Below are 25,696 nucleotides of genomic sequence, written 5' to 3'. Positions count from 1 at the left end.
AGAAATGTTAAAAATAATCTTTCTGCACTGGTAAAACCTCTACTTTTCTTCTTGACTAGGTTGTTTGTGGGCTACTTGGAGTTTTCATTTCTTATACAATCTATAAAAACCTTGCTGTTAGGTATTATCAAGAAGTACATTCAGTCATTTTTAAAGGCTGATTCTTTTGATAATTTTAATAAACCATTTCTTCATGAACGTGTGGGCTTTTGAGAGTTGGCAGTCAGGAAATCTCATTTGGAAAAGTGTTTATTTTTTCAAACGCAGATAATCTTCCTGTCATTGAGTGAAATCCTGTCTTCACATTCTAGTGGATCGGGTCTTAATTTTTTAGGTTGTAATTATTTGAATATATCTTTAGTAAAAGCAAATTGTAAAGAAACTGTTAAATAAGAGTTTAAAAACACTTAGGACTTGTAGTTTTCACTTGTTTTCCTTTCACTCTTCTGTGGAAGAAAGACTGTGCACCCAGATTGCTTATTCTACTTTTTATTCCCCTGAGTTTTGCCGACAAACTCTCCCACCTGTCAGCAAACTAGAGTGCAAGAGTGTTCTGCACATCCCCCCTTGTAGCATCAACATGTATTTTAAATTCTGTCAAGAATAATTTAAACATTTTTGAGGGAAACTGCATCCTTTGAAGCACTCCCTGGTGTCTTGTCTTGCTTTGATATTTTTAGTTGAAAAGGTCTGTAACGAGGCAGTTTGCAGTATAAGTTGCTAAGTCATAATGCACTCAAAAAGCTGCTTGGCTATCTGCCTTCCATTGTCTGCTTTTATGATTTCATTGTTCTGATTTTTGAAGGATTTTGGTTGTTCAGTGAGTAGCCAGCCTACTGATAGGTTTTGACAGTCTCACAGGGTGTTCCCGCAGCCGAGTGATGATGTTACAGTCTGGATGGATGGGCAGCAAGATGGACAAATGACTGGCTGGGTGGGAGCATGGTGCTTTGTGGGTCATTCCCTACCTGGGGGCTGGGACCAGAAGCCACAGCTCTGTCCCAGAGGAGGAGATGGAGGTTCTGGCTCCAAGCTTGGAGATGACCCCAGCTCTGTGGAAGAGCCCTGGGGGTCCCGTGGGCAGTGAGCCGGGTGCCAGCCTGCAGCACATCTGGCAACAAGGAAGGCCACAGCACCCTGGGCCATGTGAATGGGAACATGGCCAGGAGTTTAAGGGAAGGGATTATCCTCTATCCAGCGTGTCTTCATGCTGTGTTGCGTTTCAAGCTCTCCCTGCACAGGAGGAACATCAAAAACCAGCAGTGAGTTCAGTGAAGGGCTGCTTGAAACTTTGATATCTGCAGCAGAAGCAAAAAATCCCATAAAGAATGTGTGCATGCATTTTATGGTCTGGCTAGATGAGTCTACAAAAAGCAAATGAACTGTAGAGGGAGGGAAAAGGAGCTTTTTTTGTGTGTGTGTTCTCTGTGTCTTTCTGTCTTGAGACCAGATGCATTTATGGGTTCTGCTTCGCATGAGATATAAAGTTACATAATAAAATTAATTGAAGGGAAGTAAACTGGTTCTGTATGAAAGCACCAAAAAGCCATCCATGACAACTTGACATCTTTCATGTGGGATCTAAGGGATGTGCTAGCCTTGTGTTTAGCCAGTGTTTTCAGTTGCTGATTTTCTTTTTTAACTTAGTTTTTAGTCATTCTTCCAACTTTTTTGAGAAAACTGTTGTGCATAGCTGGAAAATGTTTTAGATTAAAGCATAAAAGAGTCACTTTTTTGGTTGGATGAAAACTTCAGGTACTGCAGCAGAATTTTACTTTGTAAGAAGTGTCAGCCAGGCCTAGGAGTGATATCAGGAAATGGTGTCCTCTACACTTGAGGTGTAGAGTTACAAGCTATTGTCATTTGTTCCTTTGGAGTTTGGATTCTCCTGGTATCTGGTTCAAATGCTGAAGATACGGGGCAGGGAAATCAGGCAGGTCAACCACAGATGGGTTGTACCCTGAGATGAGCAGGGTGAGCTGTGGGGCTGTTCCTGAAGGCTGTGCCTCAGCACCCAAGTGTTCTCTTTTTTAGGAAAAAATCTGCCTACTTTTAGTGTCTGTTCTCTTAAAAGTCATAGCTGGTGGGGAATTAGTCATCTTTTATTTGGCTTATTGTGGCAACTCATGTATGTCTCCATCTAATTGTGCATTAGCATTTTCTGTGTAGTCTGTCTATTTTTCTTTTCCGTGCACAGCAGTGTGATAGAGAAATAGGTGCCCATTGCTAATTGAAAAGTACAATTTTAGGGTGAAAGATAAAATGCAATAGTATTTTAAGTGTGCCAAGTCTCAGTTTGCATCCTGGGAAGAATTCATATGAGCAGTGTATGATGGTATATGGATGATACTTTTGTCTTTCTTGGAACTCCTTTGGTTCTGTCTATATTCAGTGTTTTGTAAACTACACTTGGCTTAGGGAAAATGTAATTCTGAGTAGCTCTCTTTCTGAAAGAAACAATACACCTGTTTTCTTTGGTTTCATGTTTGACTTTTGGCTTCACCTCCCATCCTTAGCATTTCTGACAACAAACAGAAACTTCAAATGCAACAGTTTGGTTTTGCTTAGCCAAGCATCTCTTACTACACCTGGGAGGGCGTGAAATCGTGCAGCAAGGTTCTAGATGTTAACTCTCCATCTGACTTTGGAGAAGAAGTCCATGACAGTCCTTCAACTCACGTATTTACAGTTTCCTGTGGAACGCGCCAGCACAGCAGGCAGCTGTTGCCATTCAGCTCTGACCAGTGACAATTTCAACAGTATAGAGGAAATTTTAGGCAAAAGTTGAAAACAAAGAGTTCGATGTCAAGAAAGAGATTGTATCAGTCTCATGTCACTTGGATGCCATCTCTGTTTTGGGGTTAAAAATATCCTGAATTACCAATCTGGAGTGCAAAACTGTCAGAATATGTTATGAGAGAGACAGAAAGTCCCCATTGTCAGTGAGAGCTGCTGGCTTTTATTATTACAATTGAATAGCATTTCTGCATCATAGACAATGTTCTTAATAATTGCTCATCATCCAGGACTGCAGTAAAGGAGTTGCTCCAGGGGACACAGAGTCATCGTACACCACAGTGTAATTGGTAATAAAGACATGTTGCCTTCAGGGAAGATGCTTTCCTTTTTATACACTGATGTTTTACTTCTGAAATTTCCTTTAAGAAAGAGATTTCTGCTTATTTACTGATGTTTTAATGAATATCTGGTGTGTCAGTCCAGTTTCCTGGCTTCTTTTGGCATCTACCACAGTTCAGTTGCTTCTGTGTATGATCTGTGACCTTGATGCAGACAACAGAGTGAATGAACTGCTCGTTGATGTTTTGCCTGGTTTAATAAAACATATTCTGCATTTGGGTAATAATCTCTATCAAAGTAAATGTTTTTAATGAATGTTTGTGTTGTAGAATATCATTAACATAACATTTTTCCTGGAAGACTGACGCAATGCTTGTCCTAGAAAACCTTACACTCCCTCAGCACTTATCCATGTGGATGCCATATTCCAGCTGTGTCTGTCTGGCGTGTGAAAGCTTGGACATTTTTCACCCAGTGGTATTTGTTGGAGCTTTCCCTAATGGGCAGAACAGAACAGACCAGCAGCTCTTCTCGCCACCCCCGTCCCTTCCATCAGTAGCTCAGCTGAAAAATTCCTTTTTTATTGTAAGCTGAGTGCCCATGAGACTGGAAAAATGAAGAGAGAACTCTGGGAAAAGGGTTCCAGGTTATATATTCCTCATAAAAAGCAACTTTTTTGAAGCATATTCTAATAGGCTGGCTGCAGTCAGTAATTCAATAGTAGCTACATCTTTTTATTCTAAAAGATGTTATTCTGGAATAAGTAGCACAATTTTTTTTCTCCTCTGTCCAGTGTAGAGCAAAACAGAGGGGAGGGAGTTCCTCTAATGATATACTGTCTAACATTTCCTAGTTCTGTCTAATATTTCCTTTGCTGCATGTACATGTAGGATTCTTCAAGAATTTTTTCCAGTCTGTCTGGAGGCAAAGCCAGACTCTCAGGCACACATGCACACACACACGTTATGTATGTATTTATATGTATGTACATATAAGTACATATATGTATCTTGCCACTTGCATTGTGGTGGAAATGTGCGGCAACTTTACATTTTGAAGTTACATTTGAAAAGCATACATTTATGCTTTTGTGTGCATTAGGTGCGTATGACTGCAGAAGCATCATTCCCTGAGGGTTTCTTGGCAGAATTCTGAAATCCCAGTTGTTGATGGACAGTGCTCTCAGGTGTTCCTGTTTATACAGCTCAGGAAATTTGCATCTTGCCTCAAGAGAAATAGTTATGGCATCACTTTAATATGAAGGTTATGCTACCTAATATGGTATTCCTACCCTGGTTTAAAATACAGTTGGAAAGCACAGAGATCTCCTTTTATTGCAGGCTGTGTTAACAGCCTGTAGTAACAGTCTGTCAGAATTTATTGAACTAGTTCTGTAGGTTTTAAATTCTGAGAGTGGGGGGAGATACCTGCAATATTTGATTTGTCTGTTTTATGCTCAGCTGAACTCGATGCTGAACATGCACAGAAGGTTTTGGATATGGAGCACACCCAGCAGATGAAGCTAAAGGAACGCCAGAAGTTCTTTGAAGAAGCCTTCCAACAGGACATGGAGCAATACCTTTCCACAGGATACTTGCAGATAGCAGAGAGAAGAGGCAAGTTGTAAAATACCTTTTGCCCAAACTCCCAACTTGGAGAGCATTGTTGAGCAGGCAGAGCCAGCAGTGCTTACAGAGGAAGCACAGCAAAAATGTCCAAATTCTTGCTCAGTGGAATTGGAACTTCAGATAAGCCTTTTAAACAAACTTTATGTCCCAGGGGTACTGGATACCTTAGAAGATTAGTCAGGCTCTGCTCCTTGTTTGAGGCAATGCGGAGCACTGAACTGCATCTGGAACAGTGTTTTTCTCTGCAGCTTAAGAATGCATCTGTGTAAAAATATGGATGGAGGCAGCTGGTTTGTCCACTGGAGTTCCAAAGCCTGGGATTGTCATTTGGCAAGGAGATGCCTCAGAAAACTTTGCAAAGTGCAGAGGAAAGCTCAGTGTAGCATTTCCGAGCAGTTCCCAGGTGGCAGCTATTCTCACTGTGTGTGATTAGGACACTGGAGGTCACATTAAGTGCTCTCCTTATTATGAAATGACACAAATCTGGCGTCTCCGAACTGGTTAAAGCACAAGAATGCCAGAGATTACAGGGAATTCTGTGTGGGAGGTTTCCATCTGTTGGGCCAAAATGAAGGGATTGTTGGACCAGTAAGGAAACCAGTGGGAAATCATGCATTCATGTGGCAGGAAAAAATGTAGATATTCTGTCCCTGCTCCAAGTGCAGTTCTGCTATCATTTGTAATGTCAGAGTGGGGAATACAATCCAAGGTTTCCATTTCTCTGCATGAGTGCTATAAATACTCATCTGAAAGATGCTCTGCATGGGTGGTTGAGGAGAAGTGGGGTATGTATACCTAAATTCATGGTCAGGGGAGGAACTGAGTTTGAGTCTCCTGCTTTCTGTGTTATGTTGCCTTTTAGACTAAAAGTGGCTGTTCAAGGAAGAAGATGCTCATCTAAGTATTTACTTCCTTTGCAAATTGTCAGTACTGTATTGACAGTAATAAGTAATTTGCTTGAGTAATTAATAATGTGAAATACCCATGCTGAGAGAAGATACTGGGCATGAGCTTGGGTTTTACAGACTATTGTAATTTCTTAGATTAATTGAGAGAAGAAGAACAACTGCTCTCTCTTAACATTAATCCTGGTTTCTGAATTTCTGTGTCCCTTGTGTATTGACATTTAGTGACTGTGTGCTTAAATGTGCTTTCCTCTAAAAAGATTATTGGTTGGGAAAATTGAAAAGGAGTGTTCCAAAACGGAAAGTTTCAATCTTTGTGCCTGAGTCCCATCTCAGCTTATTTCTGAGAAGGTTTTTGCTATAAATACTGCTGCTAAAAATGTTTTGGTTTACCAAAGCAGTAATGGATGTTAGTTTCACAACAAAGATTGCACAGAGTGCTCCTGGATTTGGGCTGAGGTTACTGCTGAGCAGCTCCTGTGGATGAGCTCCTTGCATTCCTGAGTTTAGTTATTGCTGACACAGACACTTAGAGCAGCCTCTGGAGCCCTGGTAGGTAAAAACCTCGTGTAGCTGATTGTCATTTTGCTCATTGCACTGTTTCTCCTGCAGAACCGATTGGAAGTATGTCTTCCATGGAGGTGAATGTGGACATGCTGGAGCAGATGGACTTAATGGACATGTCTGACCAGGAAGCACTCGACGTCTTTTTAAACTCAGGAAGCGAAGACAATAATGTGCTGTCTCCCATGCTGGGTATGGTGCTTGTAGTGACAGCCTGCTTAGAGACAGTGATAAACCACCAAAACTGCTCTCATTTGTAATGGGTGATATTGTCTCATAAAACATCACACTTGATGCAGATTGACTGTTCTTCGTTAGTGCTTCTCGAAACATTAACATTTAGATGCTGTACAAGGGAGTTGCTGCAAAACTATGTGATATTTCCAGACAATTTCATTTTTCTTACTCCAGGTCCTTGTTGTATTCATCACAGTCTGGGTAGGTGATGTGCTGTGTACCGACTTGAGGGACGTTTTCCCCAGTATAGAGTTAATAGAGGACATTTTGACAAACATCAACAGAAAGCTTGCAGTAATTAGGTTTTTATTTTTAATACTGATCACTTAGTTTGTCCAGAATGATTTTCCTAGTTAAAAACTTCAGTACTAAAAAGCCCTTCCTCAAAAGACCAGAATTATTTTTCTTGTGTGAGATGATGAAGCTCCTTTAAATATCCTTTTGATTTCTTCTGAAAATACAGAATGGAAATATTTTTATGGAAGTACTTACAGCACTCCCTATGTAAAGGTGATTAATACCTGCTGTGAACATGAAAAGCTTGTGGTAAATGGTCAAGGCACACTTGACTAAAGGTTTACGTTTTTGTGCTTCATTGCAAAAACTGCACTGAGATGGGTCGTTTTGGGTAGGAATCCACTTTGTGCATTATTAAAGCTGATCATCATTTGAGCTTGCCAGTAATTGCAAAATCTAGGACGGTTTTCCCCTTGTTGGCTGTTTGGCAGATGTTGGACCAAGCCTCGTGTTTTAACAGCAAAAAGTCTCAGCTGGATTATCTAAGGAAGGGAAGGAACTACTTTTTAACTAAGAAGATAAATTCATCAGCTTTAAAAAAAATACATTCTTTATTTTATGCTGTAATCTAAATACTACAGCATGTATGTACAGTGTCTATATGTGTCATACACTGCAATATAATGTACCAGTGCTGTAATAATGTTCCAGCACTGCAGCCTTACTGCAGTGTAAGCCTTGTGAATCTTGCTCTTGTGGTTCTAGACATTTTATTTTGCTCTGATTGTGGGATTTTTGTGCCAAGAACCTAGCACCCCAATATCAAACCAAATACACAATAGTCTTCATTCTCAGAAAACTGAGATGGCTTAAAGGTAACTCTTCATTGTGCTGTCAGTGGAGAACTGGGTTGTCAGGGCAAGGTTTGACAATTGGGCTGAACACCACAAAATACAGGTAAGTTATTAAAATAACTGGTAAAAATGAGAATCAGCTCAAGACATTGAAATGTTTTCAAATTTGCCTTGCTATAAACATTGCCAGCTTATGGACATTGGCTTCATAACATTTCATGGCAGTAAGTTAAACTGCAAAATTGAGTTAGATCAATTTGCAGAACACACAAAGGAGGAGTTTTTAGGAGTGATAGAACTAATGCATGCTGGTGTACAGCACATAAGGCAGGTTCTCTAAAATTTCTGGTGTTATAAAAATTAATTCAGGTACTTGAGGAGCAGGCATAGACAATGTGGTTTGAACTGCTCTCCGAACAGTCTGAGCCAGAGGTAAGGTTTAGCTCATATCCATCTGACCCCTCTGAAAAACTTTTAAACAAAATTTTTACAAGAATTTTCTCACTAAAATTACTCACCAGCTGAAGCTGGGTGCTCTGACTATGGAGAAACACTTGTTAGTTATAGACAGAAGGAAAAAAGAGCTTCCTTTGGAAGATCACATAAATAGTGTTTAGATCTTCTATCGTTTTAACTTCTTTTACTGTCAGGAACTGTCCAGGGAAGAGGATCTAATTTTGGAACCTAACTTTCAAACTGCAAGCAAACACTATTGCACTAAACTTGCTTACAAATCTTTTTGCACAGGATATGGAGGAAGCAGAGTCTTAAAATTCCAGGAAAACAGCCTGAAAGTAACTCCCTAACCAGCGCTGATGTTAATGTATTGACTTGTCAATCCCCTTGCTGAGCCAGAGCTTGACTGTTGTTGTTGCTGTTGTTTTCCCAACTCTTAGGGCCCGACTCCAACACCTACGTGAACGAGATCAGTCTCCAGGTGCCGAGCCAGTCCGAGTTACGGCAGAAACTCTGTTCCCTGTCCTCGACCTGCACCGACTCCGCCAGCCAGGATGCAAGCGAGGGAGAGTCCCCCGTGGTTCAGTCGGACGAAGAGGAGGTTCAAGTGGACACTGCCCTTGCTGCTGTAACTGAGAGAAAGGGTGCTTCAGATGGCAGTGATGAAAGTGACTCTCAAACTATTTGAATCTTAAAACCATATCCTTTAAGAATGACTTCTGAATGAATGAACAAGTGAATGAAGAGCTTGCCTGTGTAACAGTTTGCTAACCAAGCATAACAGCCACATCTTTTTACTTAGTAATACTGCCTTTTTACAAAATTGCCAGTCATGTGGAGGTTGGTTTTTAAAGAAAAAAACTATGCCTAAAGCACACACACTTTAACAGTAGTCTTGGGGCTCAGGGGAGCAGTAAAACTGTTGTATATACTATGTATAAGAGAATTTAAGGGCAAAGGTAGAAGTTACTTTGACCACTAACCTTTAAATGGCTGATTGGAAATACTTAAGAGTTGATGTGTAATACTGAACCCAAATTGTTCCTTGCATGTTTTCAGCTGCTGCAACTGAAGATTTAGGATCCAAACCAAAATGAAAAACTATTTTCTACTCTTTACTACCTACTGTCTGCCTCCTGCCTTTACTGATGCAGCAGTGTCTACTGTTCTCACACTTCTTATTCAGGACCAACTTAGTTATAGGTGTTAAGGAAAAAATAAGAACCCGGGAAGGAGGAGAGATGCATATGGAAATGTTGCACTCCTTGTGGAGCAGGTATCTTAGCATTGTGTACTTACTCCTCTTTCAAGATAAAATAAAGAATTTCTATCCCAACCATGTCTTTTACTTGATTACCCAGGTATTTTATCCATGACAGGTGAACAGAGGAGCCTAACTCAGGGAAAAATATGGTTATTAGGGGCACCAATGTCATGTGCTTTTCCATGGTAACATCTGTTTGACTACACTAGGAAGATAAACCTGAATTAATTATTAATTAAGTGCGTGAATTTTAGAAACCTCAGGACCTATAGGCATCATCTCATTCCCATTTTTTCTGCGGTTGTTTTTCTCTCTGAACTCGAGGTCTGACCATGTCTAACGCCTGTTGCTTGTCAAGTCTCATGCTCTATTTTCAGGGATCTGCTCTCCTTTGAGAAGGCTCCTGGCTCCTGCTCTTCCTGCACGGAGGGAAGGAATGTAATCAGAAACAGTGTAAGTAAAAGGATGAGCTGTGATGTAGGTCCCTTCCAAAGACCTGCCCTGAAAAAGCCAGTGGCTGGGAACAAGGTGTGTCCTTGCTGCTGGGCAGTGGCCAGTTTCCTTAAGGATCCTCCATTAGCTGACAAAGTGTTTCTTGATCTCTCTCTGGGAAATGAAGCCTGGAAGCTCCCTACCTACAATTAGAGACTTAATATTCAACAAGGCAGCTGTTGAAATGAGTTTATCTTGAAGGAGCTTCCTTTATTCTCTCGCTTTCCAGAAGACAGACAAAATGTCAAAAAAAGTTTTGTTTTTTTTATTAAACCTCGTAGTACAAACCTGGAAAGTAAACAAAAACTGGCAATAAACAACATGAAGTCTTTCCTTACAAGGAAAGAGAGCAGAGCAGCGCTAATAAATTAAATGTCAAACTGTAAGCCATAGTCAGAAGTTTACTGTCAAGAGGGAAAAGTACACAGCAAGGCCATAAAAACCAGACAACCACATTTGAAAACACTTGACTCTGTTTATGTTATTGTTAAATATTCCAAAACAGTTCAGTCTTCTGCAACAACAACCAACAAATTGTATTATAGGACTTTCCTGACAGTCACCACTGGCAAGCTCAGTGCAATATGGGTAGCTACGGTATTGTTGAATTCAATTACGAAACAAAACAGTTTGTGAAAACATTTTCCCTTTTTTATTCCACACATACTGTACACACAACCAGAAAAGGGCAACAGCTACTCCATTATTATTTTTTGTTGTTGTTCAGTGATGTAAGCAGCACTTATAAATGTTACAAGAAAAACCCTGTAAGCATCCAATCCAACCGATGAAGAAAGTGAAACGTAAGGCTTTTCTTCATCTTGTCTCTTTGCCATCCCTCCCCCCACCCCAAGAAAAGGCTCAAGTATTTAAAAAAATTTACAGGCATATGTACAAAAGGTGTGATTTTTTTTTTGTTACAACATGAAGAGAAAAAATAGACAAGATGAAAGCAAATGCATTTTCACATTCAAAAGAAATATGCAGACTTGCTAGTGGCTCTAAATGTGATCATATAATGAAACAAATTCAAAACAAAAATTAATGCTCGACTGTGTAAAGGTGTGAAAAACAGCAGTGGAATGGAAATGGAATGTTAGAAAGATTGCACGTCTATGACAAAAGAAGCACTTATGGCTTCAATCACTTTTTTCTTTTTTTATCTTTTTTTTTTATTTTTAAAGGATGCTATTGAAGGGTTTTTGATAAAGTAGCCAACAGCACCAAAAAATAACAGAATGGATTTCCTAATGAAATCAGGCACAGTTTTCCCTCACATAACTCCTCAAGGCAGGCAGTCTTTTTTCCTCCTTTTTTTAAAATTTTTTTCCTTTTTTATATTTTTTTATATTTTTTTTATTTTTATTTTTCCCCCTCAAAACAGATGCATAGTGATGTGCTGGTAAAAGAGAACATACTCCAAATCTCCTCCTTTTGCCTACAGTTAGGAAACAAAGTCCATCTTCAGCTGCCATAACCTCCCAAAGAAAGTGTGTATTCTCCAATTTAAAAAATTACAAAACTCATCTTGCTGTGACAGAATAAAAGACAGCCAAAGTAAAGCAATTTCTTTCAAGTTTTTGTCTCCTATCCCTTTTCTCTCTAGAAAAATCTGCTCACATGACTGGAGAACAAATTATAAAACACATCAAACTTTAACCTATTCAAAAAATGGGTTAAAAGCCTTTTTTCACAGTTACCAAAAAGGCTTTTTATTTTTTCAGCCATAGGGACAATACAAATTAATATTTTATCAGCCCCTTGCCGGTTTTAAAACAGTGAACATACGGCAGTTTAAAAAAATCAGACTGCTGTATCTATCTATTCTAAGTACAAAAAAAAAAAAATTTCAACAGTTTAATGCTAAAACAAAATTAGTTCTCTAAAACCAGAAGAAAATCTTCTTTAGAGCTAGTGCAAAGACAGCTTGTATTCTACAGCAAGTACTCCAAACTATGGTATAATAATTACAAAAAATATATATAAATTGACAAAATGAGAGTGTTGGCATCTTCAGGATTAACTTGAAGCACTTTTGGATGAACTGGAGGATGAAAGCCTAGATGATGGCACGTCCACTGTTGCTCTCTTACGAGGTCCTCTTTTTGGTGTAGGCTTGCTGATACAGTTCTCAATGCTGCCATTTTTACCAGATACTTTTCCACAGATTTGATTGACAAGACTGATTATTTGTTCCTGTTCAGGAAGTGGGAAAAACAAAACACAAATTAGCATCTGCTCTTCCTCTGGAGTCACTTAAACAGGACAGCAGTAGAGTGCTCAGAAATGCTGGGAAGCCCATCTCAAAAAAGCTGCTTGTACCCAGTGCAGCTCCCCAAGAGCTGACATGTCATTCCTCCCACTGCTCTGCTATTTACCTTTCGGGCCAAGCCCCTCACAGGTAAAGACATGGAGCCTCAGCCCAGAACCCAGGCAACAGTCCTAAATGCCCATCTTCACTTCTGGGATTATTCATCATCACATTTGCTTGGAGCCATTACTGCACCTCTCATCTGCACGTGCTCTGCAAGTCTGCCCCAAAGGATGCTCATGCTGGACTGGATTAAGTCTGCTGAACTTCCACTTACCAACAGAGGGAAGGTATTCCAAAACACAGAAGTTACCATAATATAACCAGCAAAAGCAAAGCCTCATGTTCCATCCCAAAGCATCATGTGGCTTCTTATGTTCTGTGGCACATGTTCATGCAATTCATGCTTCAGGTTTCACCTGTGTCGTCATGTTCCCTTTGTTCGTTTTTTTTTACTTTAATCATAATAAAGCACCTTCTTCCCATATCAAAAAGAAAACCAAAACAAATCCCCAAACCCAAGAGCATCTTCCTGAGGCCTCAGTAGGACAGAGTTAATTGTCCTCCCAAATGTTGGGTACCCAGTCTCCAGCCCTGGAGCGGTGTGGCGCTCACCTCATCATAGCGGTACATCATCTTCAGCCCCCGGCACGACTTCTGCTTCTCCACGTGCCGCAGGGCACACTCCAAGCAGAAGACAACATTTTCATTCTCCTGTACAACCTACATAAAAGAGCAGAGGTGGAGGGGGGGTGGGGGAAGAAGTGCAGTTATGCTCCAGACTCTAGTCATGTTCCCTACTCAGTGTTTGTTCAATTATGGCCCGAATTACTACACCTGGATTTTACTGCAAGGTAGTGGAAGGAGGTGTAAAGCACAGCATGAAATCATTCAGGATGTGTAATAAGTAGAAAAAAGGGATCTCTTTTAGAGTGCTAATGTTGGCAAACACATATAATTTTAAAAAACCCTAACAACAAAAAAACCCCACCAATAGTAATGAGGACTAAATCAAAACACTATATGGATTTATTAGCATCTCCTATGCAGTCCCCTAAAGATCTCCTGAAAGAAGTAATTTCCCATTACTTAAAATGCTGTCTTGAACAAGGATGTAATCAGCTTAGCCACAGGATTCCTCAACTACTGTCTTGTTCAGCAGAGGTCACATTTGCTCAGCTGGCTGCTTGCCAGGCCTGCACACTCAGCTTGGAATTTAATAACCAAGGGTTTTTTTTTTGTCCCCAACTACTGTTAAAGAGTGACACAGGAAAATCCTTTCCATGACTAAACTTACTCTAGAGCAAATGGGCCAGAATTAAGATGTTCTGGACAGTATTTCAGGTTTTTTTCCCAAATAAACTCATTTTAAAGTTACTTCAAACTAATGCTACTTAAAAAATGGTTTAAAGACATGTATAAACTCAGCATATTTTATCCTAGGGAGGGAAACAGTTACATCTGATTATATGCAGTTATATCTCGTTTCCATTAAAAACTTAACGTCTATACCCAAAAAAATCCCCAGAAGATGACAACTCCCAAACTGAAAGGACTAAATATGGACTCATATGCATTGCATTATGCTTATTTGAATACTTGTTCTTGGGATTGAATGTTATATAAGGCTGTGGGAGGGGCTTCTGGTATTTTTAATGACATTGCTGTGTTTGTAGGTGTTCTGCATACAACTCTAAGCCTGGAAGTGTCACTGCAGTGGACAGCACACCTTCAAAAGCCAGTAGGCATTTCCCTCTTAAAAGAGAGAAATGGGCTATTTTTGGACAGGCTGGCAAACAGCATGATGGATGGGATACATCTCCCCTGCAGTTTGGCTTGCAGGGACTGCATGGGCTGTGGCTGCATGCCTGAGGCTCATGCCATGTGTCTGAGCTGTAGCTCATCCTGAGTCCTACTCTGCCACACCTTACTGCTGTTGGCAGGGGTCTTTGTTAGACCTCCTAGTGCATCTCAGAGGTGTCTGAGGGCACTGGTTCATTCCTTCTGGCAGGGTGGAAAGCCAGCTGACACTCTCGTCTTCTGTCACAACTGACCAAGGCAGTAAATGCCACATCAACACCTCTGCATCTTGCATGCAGTGCAGGACATGGCTCCTGTGGCCATGTGCTGTCTCTCAAATGCCTATAGATCCCTGGAATGCTACAGCAGGGGGACAGTACTCCAGGAGTGGCAAAGGATTGTACCCACCATGGAAAGATAGCACAGGTGCTGACAAATCTGGCACCTCCTCTCTGACGTTTCTAACTGCAACCACTTTCGAGGCTTTTTCTTGCCATCCACGCTGGTGCTGCTGCTGTCGTGGCTGCCGTAGCGCGCCGAGGAATGGAGACCGGCCTCGTACAGCTGCCGCCGCTGCCTCAGCTCCGTGTCCCTGTGAACAGGGGCACAGTTAGACACTGGCACTGCCCCCAGCCACCACAGCCACACACAGTCACCCCTTTACCATGCTCATCCCTGAAACCTGAGCTCCACACAGCAAAGCCCTGAGTGTTGTGTCAGAGGTTGGTGCCATTCCCTAAGCATGGCAGACACAGCCAGCGCCTGGGAAACGCTGCCTAATTGCGAAAGCTATCTCCGGATTTTAACAGCGACCACTGTATCAAGCCAATGGTTCTCAAACTGCTCCACAGAGAAGTGGGGACTGCCGAGGACTTCCTGGAGGTCGATGGTTGCTTGAGCCATGTGGAGAGTCGGGAGCTGTGGCTAACATGACTGTCATTCCTGAAGTTGCCAAAAGCCACCTTGAAGAGGAGCCGTTGCTGTCAGGAGTAACAGCCCCTTCATCAGGAGGCAGAGATGAACCAAGGACCTGCTGCCATAAGGTGCTTCAGGCAGGAAAGGGGGAGCAGGGCAAGTGATTGTGCCAAAAGACGAAGATCTTGCTGTACACCCAGGGAAAAAGAAGGAGATGTCAATTAAGGACAACCACCAAGCCCTCCGGCCGCCCTTCACCCGCTGCATCTCTAAGGTGGACAATACCTCCTGTGCTGAACTCTACAGCTTTAGGAGAGCAGGTTGGGTTGGAGCGGAGTGGAAGACAGCAAGTGTGGAGTGAGCCGAGCAGATGGAAGGGGAGGATAAAAAAGTGCACCACCAGACACAGCTGAAGATGAGTGGAGAGCCAAGCTAAGCAAATGGCACGAGCAAACTGAGCAACCAAGGCAGATCAGGAGAAGAGGCAGCAAGAGACACAACAAACAAGCAAAACAAAACGAAGGAAAAAAAAATATGGTACAGTGTTCCACTTCAGATGGCTTTTTTTTTTTTAGGTTTTTGTTGTCTGGGCTTTTGTTTCCTATAAGCAGCCACAGGAAGGATCCATATCCTCCAATGAATTCCAACCTATGCATAAGAACAAGTTTGAGAACCACTCTGATAAAGGTCGATGTGATGGTCTAAGAGCAAGCACCAACATTTTTTTTTGCCTTTTGTACTTGCAGACTTCTTCTTCAAGGGGAAATAAAAGGCACTTGAAAGTGGTTATTCCCACAGGGGAGCCACCTGCAGGTAAAGCAGTCAGTACACCTCTTTGCATTTCTTTCTGAACACTAAACAACACATGGTCTGTTTTCCCCTTCAATATGTCACTGGAAATTTTCCAAATGCATGCTAGTTAGTTAAATACAGTTTGTAGACTTCATCAAAACTTTCTTGACATCTCGAGTATCAGTTGTCACAAACTTGAAAGATAGGTAGCAACTACATGGTGGGAACAAAAGAGAAGATCATTACACAGGAAGCCAGGCAATGTTGTATTTTCTTTTCTCACCTATCTTAAGAGAAACCCTGAACATGTATCCTTAATCCTGGAGAGGAAAAGGATTGTGAAGTTTTTACTCTTTAAGCTGGAGTTCTAACAGCAGATGCATTACCACACATGCACAACTGCTCTCTTACTCACTATTTAAAACCAAGACTACTTTCTGTATACAAAGGACCTTTTGCACCTGTAGTATAACATGTGTTAATACTTAAGACAAGGGTTCCTGGTGCAAAACCCACTACAGACATAGATTGATAGTGACTACTGATGCCAAGAGGTTGAAAAAGTCAAGGAAGTGTTTAGCCAGTTGGCACCACACAGTTCACATAATTCGCCAGGAAATCTCAACTCTCAGCATCAAGAATTAACAAAACAAAACCCCAGTGCAAACTTCAGTGTCAATTTTTTTAAGGTGTCTAAAGTAGGGAATTCTTAAAGACATCCTAACCAGGGGCACTGTCACATCAGCTACACCCAAGAAAGCTGCTTCTTTCATGTGTGCCTGTCTTCAGGTACATCTGCTGGGCTTTTGCTTGGATGAGTAGGGGCAAGGTGTGTCTGAAGGGGTTACTTACGTCATCCAGCTCTGGAGTCTGTCAATGAAAACAAAAGAGGTAAGCAGCCCCCAATTCGTTACCTGAGCTCTCCCAGGAGCGATGATATCGTACTCAGAGTCGGTCCGTTTTCTTTTTTTGCTTCTGCTGTTGCAATCTGATAGAGCAACTTTTCCATTGAAAATGGTTTGGCTATACGGCGCCGCTTCATTTCCTGGGACAGGAGGAAATTGCCACATTAGTTCCTGAGCAAATTGTAAAATTAAATGTTACCAAGAATTAATTCAAAGGTAATTAACTAATATTATTGATACTACTAAACTGAAGCAAAAAATTTTAAAACAACCACAAGTAAAATCTTTCCATAGTGCCAGTTAAACAAAGTGTTTATGTTCCAAGCACCTCAAAATTCTCTCCCTAAAAATTAATTTTTCCTGTGGAGGCCAAGAGAAGCAACACCATCCCTCAAGCTCAGTAATACTGGATGACTCAGAGTACCAACAGTGTAAGATCTATACATAAGACCTGCTTGAAACCCAAGACTGGTGTTATTTTGCATCTTTTAAAACATAAAAAAGCCTAGCAGAACAGGCAGATGCTAGAGAAAAGAGACAACAGGTAAAAGAGGGGGGTTCAGTTCTGCCTGTTACTGGTTCCTCTCTGTGAAAGCTTTTAAAGTTAAGCTTTTCACTCAGTACAAACGGAATTATTTTGGTCGCTGAAACCCTTTTGATAATTCTTAGGTAAGTAATTTCCTTGATTTAAGGTGCAGGTTGAAAAAGTGCAGCATTTTCCCAGTACCTGCAGAGGTCTATTTAGGCTCATGTAGAGTCAGAGAGTTCAAATGAGCTAACACTGGACTGTAATGTGAGGGTGACATTTCTGGTTAGTGGTTAAACCTGCCAAATACCTACTCAGCACACACCACCCCAAAGATTTTATTTTTTACCTTAATATTTCTACACCCTGTTCTGTAACCCTAATTACATACTCTGGGGATTTCTTTTTTCACAACCAATATATTATTAAATTAGTAATTTTTAATAGCACCAATCGTGTGCATTCAAGTGATAACTACCATATAATATGGAATAGCAGATTTTGCTGACCAAAAAGGGTCCAAAAGAGGTTCAGAGGTAAGAAAAGTGTTCCGAAGCTATCTGCTCTGCTAGACCCTGTGTGGGGATGGAACAGCTGCACTGTTAGGAGTGGTATGGGAAGATTCTTCCATGTTAGGTTTGCTTAGTCTGAGGCCATGTACACAAAAACATGAGAAATCTTTCCAATCCAGAGAAAAATCTTGCACAGGCAACACACCCAGTCAGGATAAAAAGCCAGAGTGGGTGGCTGGAGAAGAAAGCAAAGTCAGCTCCAGCTGGGTGCCAGCCCAGGGACACCCTGAGCCTGAGCTGGGTTTAGCACAACTTGCTGTATCTCTGCATTTATCTGAATTTCTGAACTTATGTACATTTCTGTCTTCCATACAGAACTGAAACACACAGGGAAGTATTTTACAACACACTTGTACTGCTGCCTAATTATTTCTTTTAGTGACACATTTTTCAATGTCACGAAAGTCAGTGAACATTCACATTATAGTTATCATCAGCCTGGTTCTTATGATCTCTCTCACTCTTATACATCCCTTGGTCATTCATTTTCCAGTAGTACTCTTGTATTTAATACAGGGGCTAATTAATAATTTTAGCCATTGTTTTCTGCTGTGCTTTTTCTAGTTCCTCTATATTCCTTCTGCAATTAGGGCCTCCGAACTCCACAAACCACCAAGACTGCACAGTACCAGAGCATTTCTGCTTTGTTATCTATTTTCTCCTTGTAATTCTTCACATTCAATGTATTTTTGTTATGCCATTCCAGAGCACTTGACTGACAGCTCCACAGGAATCCAAAGACCTCTTTTCTCAGTAGCAAGAGCCCATCATTCAGGGCCCATCTCTGTATCTGTCACATTAGGAATATGTTTTTAGACTTAAATTTAACATTTAGCAACACTGAACTTCATCTACCATTTTCTCACTTGGATCACTTGATATCATGAAATCTCTCTGTAACACTCTATAGCTTTAATTTTTGCTGCCATTACAATTAATATCCTCAGCATAAAGGACTCGTTTTGCTATTAACTTCCCTTCCTAGGTTATTTATGGATACATTAAAGTGTGCTAGTCCAAACTCCTGACGAATGCAGAGACCTCCTCCCTTCATAATAAAAACTGACCCATCCTCTGCTTTTCTTTAAATTGGTTATTTTTTTGGTGTGTGAATGTCACCTCTCAATTTATTTAAGAGCCTTTTCTCCCCAAAATGCTCACAGACTCTGTCAGCTGTGACTCTTGTCCTTACCTACTTCCAAAAGTTTCAAGGCCTGGAGGCCATGACCTTGCTGCAAACGCCACCACAGTGGTTGGCCTGTTCTCATTTTTTTGTACATTTACATCTTCCACAGCAGTGGTTTTTTTGCATTTTACTGCTCTTCCAAGGCTCTTAATCTCTGCTCTCCACCACAGCAGAGCTCTTTTCTAGGGAGGACATCAGGTGCATTTCTGTAGGAACACTTTCCCTTTGGTTTCATCTGAAGGAGTCCCATGTGCATGGTGTGGGACAATTCTGTGACAGGAACCAAGGAATGGGAAACCTGTGGCATTTTAAAGGCATGTTCCTCATCCCAATTAAAACTGAAGGCAGGGAAATACCTGTTCAGCCCCTGCCAGCATCTTCCATGGATGGCCAGGGAGTACTGTGTTAATACCACGATTTTCCTGTTTGGGAGATCAGTGCACAGGGTTTCTGTCATCACAAGTAACAGAGTTAAACCTGGCTTCTGGACTGTAACCTCTCTTGTGTGTGCAGCAGTGCTGCTCCAGCTGGAAGACTAACACCATCTTTCCTATGTACTTCTTCCTTTTGTATTACAGTACCAGCTGAGTCTCTCCCCACCCAATTTCTGGTAGGCCCTAGAGCACCAAAACCCTCCTTTAAAACCAGACATTCCCTCCTATTTCCAAATATTCAAAATATTTCTAACACAATGCAATTCTGAAACCAATGCAATTTCTAACCCAGAGTGGCTTAATTTAGTCCAACATTCTGTACTTCAGTTTCCTTAAATGAGTTTCACTGACTTTGCCCAATGCCTTATTTAAAGCTATGGAGTTATCCCTTTGCCACTCCAAACACACACTCTTCCACCATAACTCTAAATTTTCTTCTCATCCTTACTTTCAAGAGCTCTTAGGGTGCTTTTTATAAATCAGCAACCTTTTTCCAAGTACAGTCTAGGTTAAACCTGGCTGTCCCTTTATACAGGTGTTTATATAAACTCTTTTATTCCAATATTTTTTCCAAAGTGCTTGTAAGACTGAAACCAATGCAATTTCAGATGCAGAATTTCATTTTTCCATATATTAAAGGAGATTGAGCAGTCATTCAATACAGAAATGAAACAACATCATTTTAGTAATATAAAGAGGGTCACTATAAAAAAAAATCAGCTCACAGTATCACAGGATGAAAACAAAGTTAATTTATCAAATGCTAAAAACTGTCAGTATTGCTGTAGAGAATGAACAGAGACAGATGGTACAGTGGTTTATCAGAGAGTTCATTTAACAGTCCAAAAGGAGAATCTTGCGCATTACACAGAACATCTCACCATCTCTGGAAAGCACAATCCTGGCCATCACTGTGGCAAAGATGGCAAAGTGCCTTGTCAAAGTGGAGGAACCAAAGAATAATTTCCAAAATTAAAGGGAATTAAGAACATACATAAACCAGTGTGAGGACAGAAATGAAAGGGAAGGGGGAAAAAAAGAGAGAGAAATAGAAGAACAACACAGTGGACATTTTGAAAGTTATTTTGATATAAACATGTTATCTGTGGTTCTTGTAAAGTTTGTGAGAGCTGTGACTTCAGTTTCCAAGGTAGGTTATCACAGACTGTAATCCGCTGGATTTTCAGTCAGTTTATATTTACCCAGTGCAAAGCTCTTAAAAATTAATCAAAAGAAACTGTTCTTCAAAATGTGAGGCACCAAGAGCTGTTTAATTGCTGCATAGTGATTTCTGTCTCTTACAGGAGCATTTTCACAATATCAAACGAGTGATCAGTAGAGCAATAAATACAGCACATGGAGTTAATATAATCATGTACGTTCAGATGGGAAAGGTTAGATCAGGATTCTTATGCCTTACTTACAGATATACACAATTCCCACCTTCCCCCAAAATAAATATATAATAAAATAACCTTTTATTTCAAACTAAGTTAATATACAGTTAGTATAACCAGGCTGGAAGAATTCCATTCACCCTAAAGAAGCAATCCCTAACTGTAGACATATTACAGTTAATTATTTAGTAACTTGAAGCTGTAAAGGATAGTTTACTAGTGGCTTAGCTATAAAACACTACCAAAATAGTATCTGTAACCCAGAGTGTATTTCAGAAGATTGGGAACACAATTAGTGACATATATTCTTTGTCCAAGAACGCAGAAATGTAGCCAGAATCATGATGACTGGACAAATCACCTGTTTCTGTGGCAACCTGCCTCGGTCAGTTGTGTGAAAAGGGAATGGGAAGGTTATTTATTTACATCTAGTATTGGATGGGTTGGTCAGTGAACCTAAGGATTTTCAAGTCAATTAAAATTGAAATTGCCCTGATCAACAGTTTTTCCTGAATGAAGGGGCAGAGAAAAACAAGCAATACAGCTGTGAGTATTAACTGACTCTGCCTACCACAGGAGCTAAGAAGCACAGTTATTCAGATATATTTGCACCTGAGATTCTAATGGTTCTAGAAAACATCACTTTAAAAAAAATTAGTAAGCATAATACAGTGTATCATCATTAGCTCTGAAGGGATTTTTGAAAAGCTTCCTTGCAAACTGGTCTGCAGGCGTAACAATCTTCTGAATTTTTTTATATATACATGAGTCTTTAACTGTCAGTTAACATCTCAGTCACTTTTCTGAAAACACTGGACCGTCTTATGCCTTGCAGAACTTTTTCCTTTTGTTTTGTTTATTGAGTAGTCCAGAAAAACAGACGTAGTTGCACTACTCTCATAACGCTACCAATCCTGGAATGTCTGCTGTCCTTTTGGATGGCAGGGCCGTGAATCCATTTTAACTCCTTTTCTCAACTTACCTTGGCTGTTTTAAAGCCCATACTTGTCCACTGGGTGGTAGCAAAGTGCACCGATTCGGAAACACTATAGCCACAACATACTTTGGACACAAAGGATCCAGGAAAACAGACAACAAACTGCCCGCTCTGCTGTACAGTACGGTGCACCCTGATCCCCTCCTTACACAAGATCTCTGGGGAGATCTGGAAAGACAGAGAGAAAAAAAAAAAGAGAGAGAGAGAAACAATCAATCAGAACTTTCTTCCTGGCTGAGTGATGCCACACACTACCACCCGTGGAGCAAAGTTCCCTGGTCGCCTTCCCTCTCCCATTCCCCACGTGCCAAACCTCAGTGTTTGGACTGAGAATGGCAGATGTGCCTCTCCTCAAACTAAACTCTCATGTGCCCAAGGAGAGAACACTGCTGCTACAGAAAGCAATGCAGATCATACACCTTTCCATCCAATCTTTTCTGACTTGGCACTGAATCCACTGTGCTACTACACTTCTGTGAGATGTTAACATGGGTAGCCAAGGGAGGGTTTTTTGCTATGGGCTCCCCAGTTTATACTTATATGCACTAAGAAGAAATTGTTATCCAAAAGGTAAACAAAGGAGGCAAAAATACTCAAGTATTTGCTTTCTCCTATCCATGCTGGCATCATAAAATGTCAGTCATGGCAGATGAATTGATTAAATCCCACTCCCTTTGTGAGGCTAAATACATTATAGACAGTATTAAAAATGGACTTTTATTGCACTTTCATGTTTGCTTTTATATTAACACATAATAACAGCCTTGTTAGAAAAATACCATGTGGGTAAACACTGCAAACAGAAAGTAGCCCCTTCTGCATCACTGCAGTGTAAGACAAAACCAAAATAAATCCCCAACCAACCAGCCTCCTGATTAGTTTTGGGTTCTCAAATGGGAACACCTCTCCCAGTGTTAACCTACCATTACATTACTTTCAAGCATTTCCAGCCCTGGAGTACCATTGGCTTGCAGCAGGGTATGTACCACATCATCAAGTTTGTTCTCCTCCGCAGCAGGAATGCAATACCTGTTGTTTTGTCAGAGGAAAAGAGAAAGACTTACTGTGGAGTAAATAACGGTCCACAGCTACACAGTAACAGGCAATTCAGACCAGCACACTGATTAGAAGAAAGAAGTTCAACACAGGGTTTCACACACAGTTCTTTCGGTAAAACACTGAGGATTATGGGGAAGTTGTTTATTCAGACTCAGTCTGATCGTGTTCAGCAAGTATCAAAAGACACAAAATCCCCAAAACAGAAATGTGAAAACTCAGTCCTCTGTAGAATCAGAGGAGAGAAACCAGCAATAGACTGATGCTCATTTTAACAGCACCAAAACAGTTAATTATAGGCAGACATTTGCATCTTGTGAGCACTAATATATGTTGTTATTTTTACCATAAAAGGCTGTATTTATTATCTGTGCATCAACCAAAGGATCTTCCCATTTAATAACATTTTCTATTTGTAACAGTGAAGAAAGAACAAATTTCCTCTATTGTTAGCGCATGAAGTTGCCTAAGACCTTCTTGCCTTGCTTACTGAACAAATCCCACATCCCTCCTCTCTCTTGCAGTGAAAGACCTGACTAAGAGCAGCCAAAGTGGCAGGAGAGGTTTCAAGCTCTGCTGGGAATCTGCCAAGTTGCACATCCTCTGCTTAGGAGCCAAGGAAGCAGCTGTCCTCTTGTGCTCACTGCCAGCAGTGCTCTCTCAGCAGAATGACAAGAAGTAGCAGAGGGTCCCAAGCCTAAGAGCCACACATCCAGAGAACTGCTGTTTTTCTGGATGCAGGGAGGTGATATGGTGACAACTGGTCACTGGCTCTTGCCTGCAGCCTATATGAGGGGTGATGCTCAGTCCAGTAAAAAGCATCTCCACCTTTATCATGACTTACCCTTTCTCTTTAGGCAATGGACCTCAACCTGGAGACCATTTGCCCCCACACAAGAAGCACACACAAACACAGAGTTGTTTTTCCAAACTTGGAACAAGAGAATGAAGCTGGAAAGATTTTGGGGAACTGGTACAGTCTTCCTGCCATTCACCTCATCTCTCCAGCAACTTCACTAAGCATTCTGCTGGGCTTACACACCTTGTCAGGGTACTTGCTTATAATCTGCACCAACTCTGTGTGCATCACACAGTTATCCTAACTATGCAGTAGGCTGCCCTTCCTATGATCTGAAACCTCATCACTGTTCACTGTACAGATGATGACTTTGCTTTGTGTTTTTTGATCTTCAAGCCAAGAGGCAGAAGACATGACATTATCTGCTCATACAGCTATTTGCAGCCAGAGTAATTTTATTGAGCTGGTTGCCCAGGTGTACAAAGACCAACTCCTAACAAATATACTGACAGTGGTCAGGACCTTGCTAAGAACTCCCAGGGTTATAGAGAGGTGAAGTAGAAGAATGCGATCACCAACTTGATATTCATAAGGACCAAGTCCGAACAGCAATTTTAAACGAATGGTCTCAAATACTTTGTTGCTAACAGTGACAGCTTCACCACAGGTCCCCGGGTGTGGTTTATCACTCTAGTTATACTATAATAACAGATTTGAAACAGAGATGAAAATATATTAAATTTTAACCCAGATCATGGCAGAACCCACTCTTCTCTTTCAGAGACAGAAAATATGGCTGGAACAGACAAAAGATTCCAGCACGCAGTCCCTCACAACACAGGCACAGGAAAATGCTTAGAAGAGGAGGGGCAGCACAGAAGCGCATGGAACTAACTGAGTACCTGGGGCAGGTAGTAAGGGGAATGACATCCTTTGCAACTGGTGTATGCTACAACTGCACTCATCTGCATTTCCTGATGTACCTATAAAAACGGCAAGTAAGCAGCCTGTACAGACTTCTGAGTGTCTTGGCAGAACAAGAGTTCCTTCTCTCTTTTAATGGGCTCTGAGGATCCCTCCAGAATAAAAAGGTTAGGTCACTGACCTCTGCCCTGCACATAAATTGAGTTCTCCCCTGATTAATCTCCATGAGGTAAAACCTGAGAGATTAGAGAGTGAGCTAAGCAATCTGCAGTTAAATGAAGTGGTTTGAGTAGCACAGGGATCTGTCCTTGGAGAAGATTTCTGGGTGGTGGATGGACTTGGCAAGATGGAGGAGAGGTTTAGAGCCCAGTGGCCACTTTGTTGTCCCCAAAGGCAGCACTGTCAGGGCTACTCCAGATATTGAGCCAGACCTGCAGATATTAAATTCATCTTCTCCTAACACAGTTGGGTGCTTTATTGCACTATTAAAAGTTGTAATGAGCTAATGAATACTAACCTGACACTTCAGGCTGGCAGCCTTGTTGAAGAATAGCTTCAACAGACAAAGGAGTTTCATTTCCTTCTTATGAGTTATTCCTGCCTACTATCCCTGTTTCATCAAGCCTATCATCACAAACACGCCTCAAGCAATGTACTCATCTGTATAAGTCCATGAAGACAAAGCAAATGGCTTCTTTACTTTTATTCTTCTTGGATTAAAAAAACAGGAATAGTAGTCTTTCCTAAAATTTGAGCTGTCAATCCCAAGAGTCACACGTTTCGACACAGAGTAGCCTCAGAACTTAATTAGGGAATTCTTGAATACCTTCTGATTGGAATTTACTGTCATTTAAGACTAGATTAACACTTTAGAGAGAAACAGGCTACCTAGGGTTGAGGACAACGCAGCTTGCTCTGGAATTTGTCCTGACAGTATACTATTATAAAAGATTACAGATTCCTGATTCACAGAAGAGGGAAAAGAGCCATGAAAAGCCCAAGACAGAAACTGACAAACTCCCAGGTCTGCAGCATAATCAATCTAGCAGTCACCTTCTCCCCTTGAAAAGATCACATACAGAACATTTCTTCAATTTAACACATTCAGAGAGAGAGGAGATCCTGCTTTAATGGTTTTCTCCAGATTTCAAATCCTTTTTGTTGGGCCATCTGCTTTCCCAGTGACAGCTGGATCAGCACCCCTGACATCAGCAGCATCAGAGAGATGTGTGAGAACACACTTTGCATGTGCATAGAGAGCAGTTCATGATGCCACTGCCACCATGAGGACATCAAAACACAAGGACAGGCCATGGAAAACCAAGTGAAACTTTTCTTCCAGGAAAGGGGTTTTAATTTCCTAAGTT

General features: G+C 41.0%; 2 protein-coding genes across 6 annotated transcripts in view; one reads left to right on the top strand and one right to left on the bottom strand.

Annotated features, from left to right (window-relative positions):
• DTNBP1 (dystrobrevin binding protein 1) overlaps positions 1–9,295 on the top strand; it is a 65,473-nt gene extending 56,178 nt beyond the window's left edge. For both annotated transcript variants that reach the window (XM_033077279.1, XM_033077287.1), the window contains exons 8-10: positions 4,539–4,694; positions 6,224–6,367; positions 8,400–9,295. In XM_033077279.1, the coding sequence (XP_032933170.1) occupies positions 4,539–4,694; positions 6,224–6,367; positions 8,400–8,647 (548 nt within the window). In that variant the 3' untranslated portion in view covers positions 8,648–9,295. The remainder of the gene's footprint in view (positions 1–4,538; positions 4,695–6,223; positions 6,368–8,399) is intronic.
• A 664-nt stretch (positions 9,296–9,959) lies between these two features.
• Positions 9,960–25,696, bottom strand: part of JARID2 (jumonji and AT-rich interaction domain containing 2) — a 209,171-nt gene continuing 193,434 nt past the window's right edge. For all 4 annotated transcript variants that reach the window (XM_033077245.1, XM_033077234.2, XM_033077265.2 and 1 more), the window contains exons 13-18: positions 22,474–22,579; positions 21,536–21,718; positions 16,448–16,578; positions 14,235–14,418; positions 12,642–12,749; positions 9,960–11,911 (exon numbers count right to left, since the gene is read on the bottom strand). In XM_033077245.1, the coding sequence (XP_032933136.1) occupies positions 11,735–11,911; positions 12,642–12,749; positions 14,235–14,418; positions 16,448–16,578; positions 21,536–21,718; positions 22,474–22,579 (889 nt within the window). In that variant the 3' untranslated portion in view covers positions 9,960–11,734. The remainder of the gene's footprint in view (positions 11,912–12,641; positions 12,750–14,234; positions 14,419–16,447; positions 16,579–21,535; positions 21,719–22,473; positions 22,580–25,696) is intronic.

Source organism: Catharus ustulatus, chromosome 1 (genome assembly GCF_009819885.2).
Source record: "Catharus ustulatus isolate bCatUst1 chromosome 1, bCatUst1.pri.v2, whole genome shotgun sequence".
In the NCBI taxonomy this organism is placed as follows: Eukaryota; Metazoa; Chordata; class Aves; order Passeriformes; family Turdidae; genus Catharus; species Catharus ustulatus.
Note: the sequence above shows the minus strand (reverse complement) of the source record. Positions and strands in the feature narration are given on the sequence as shown.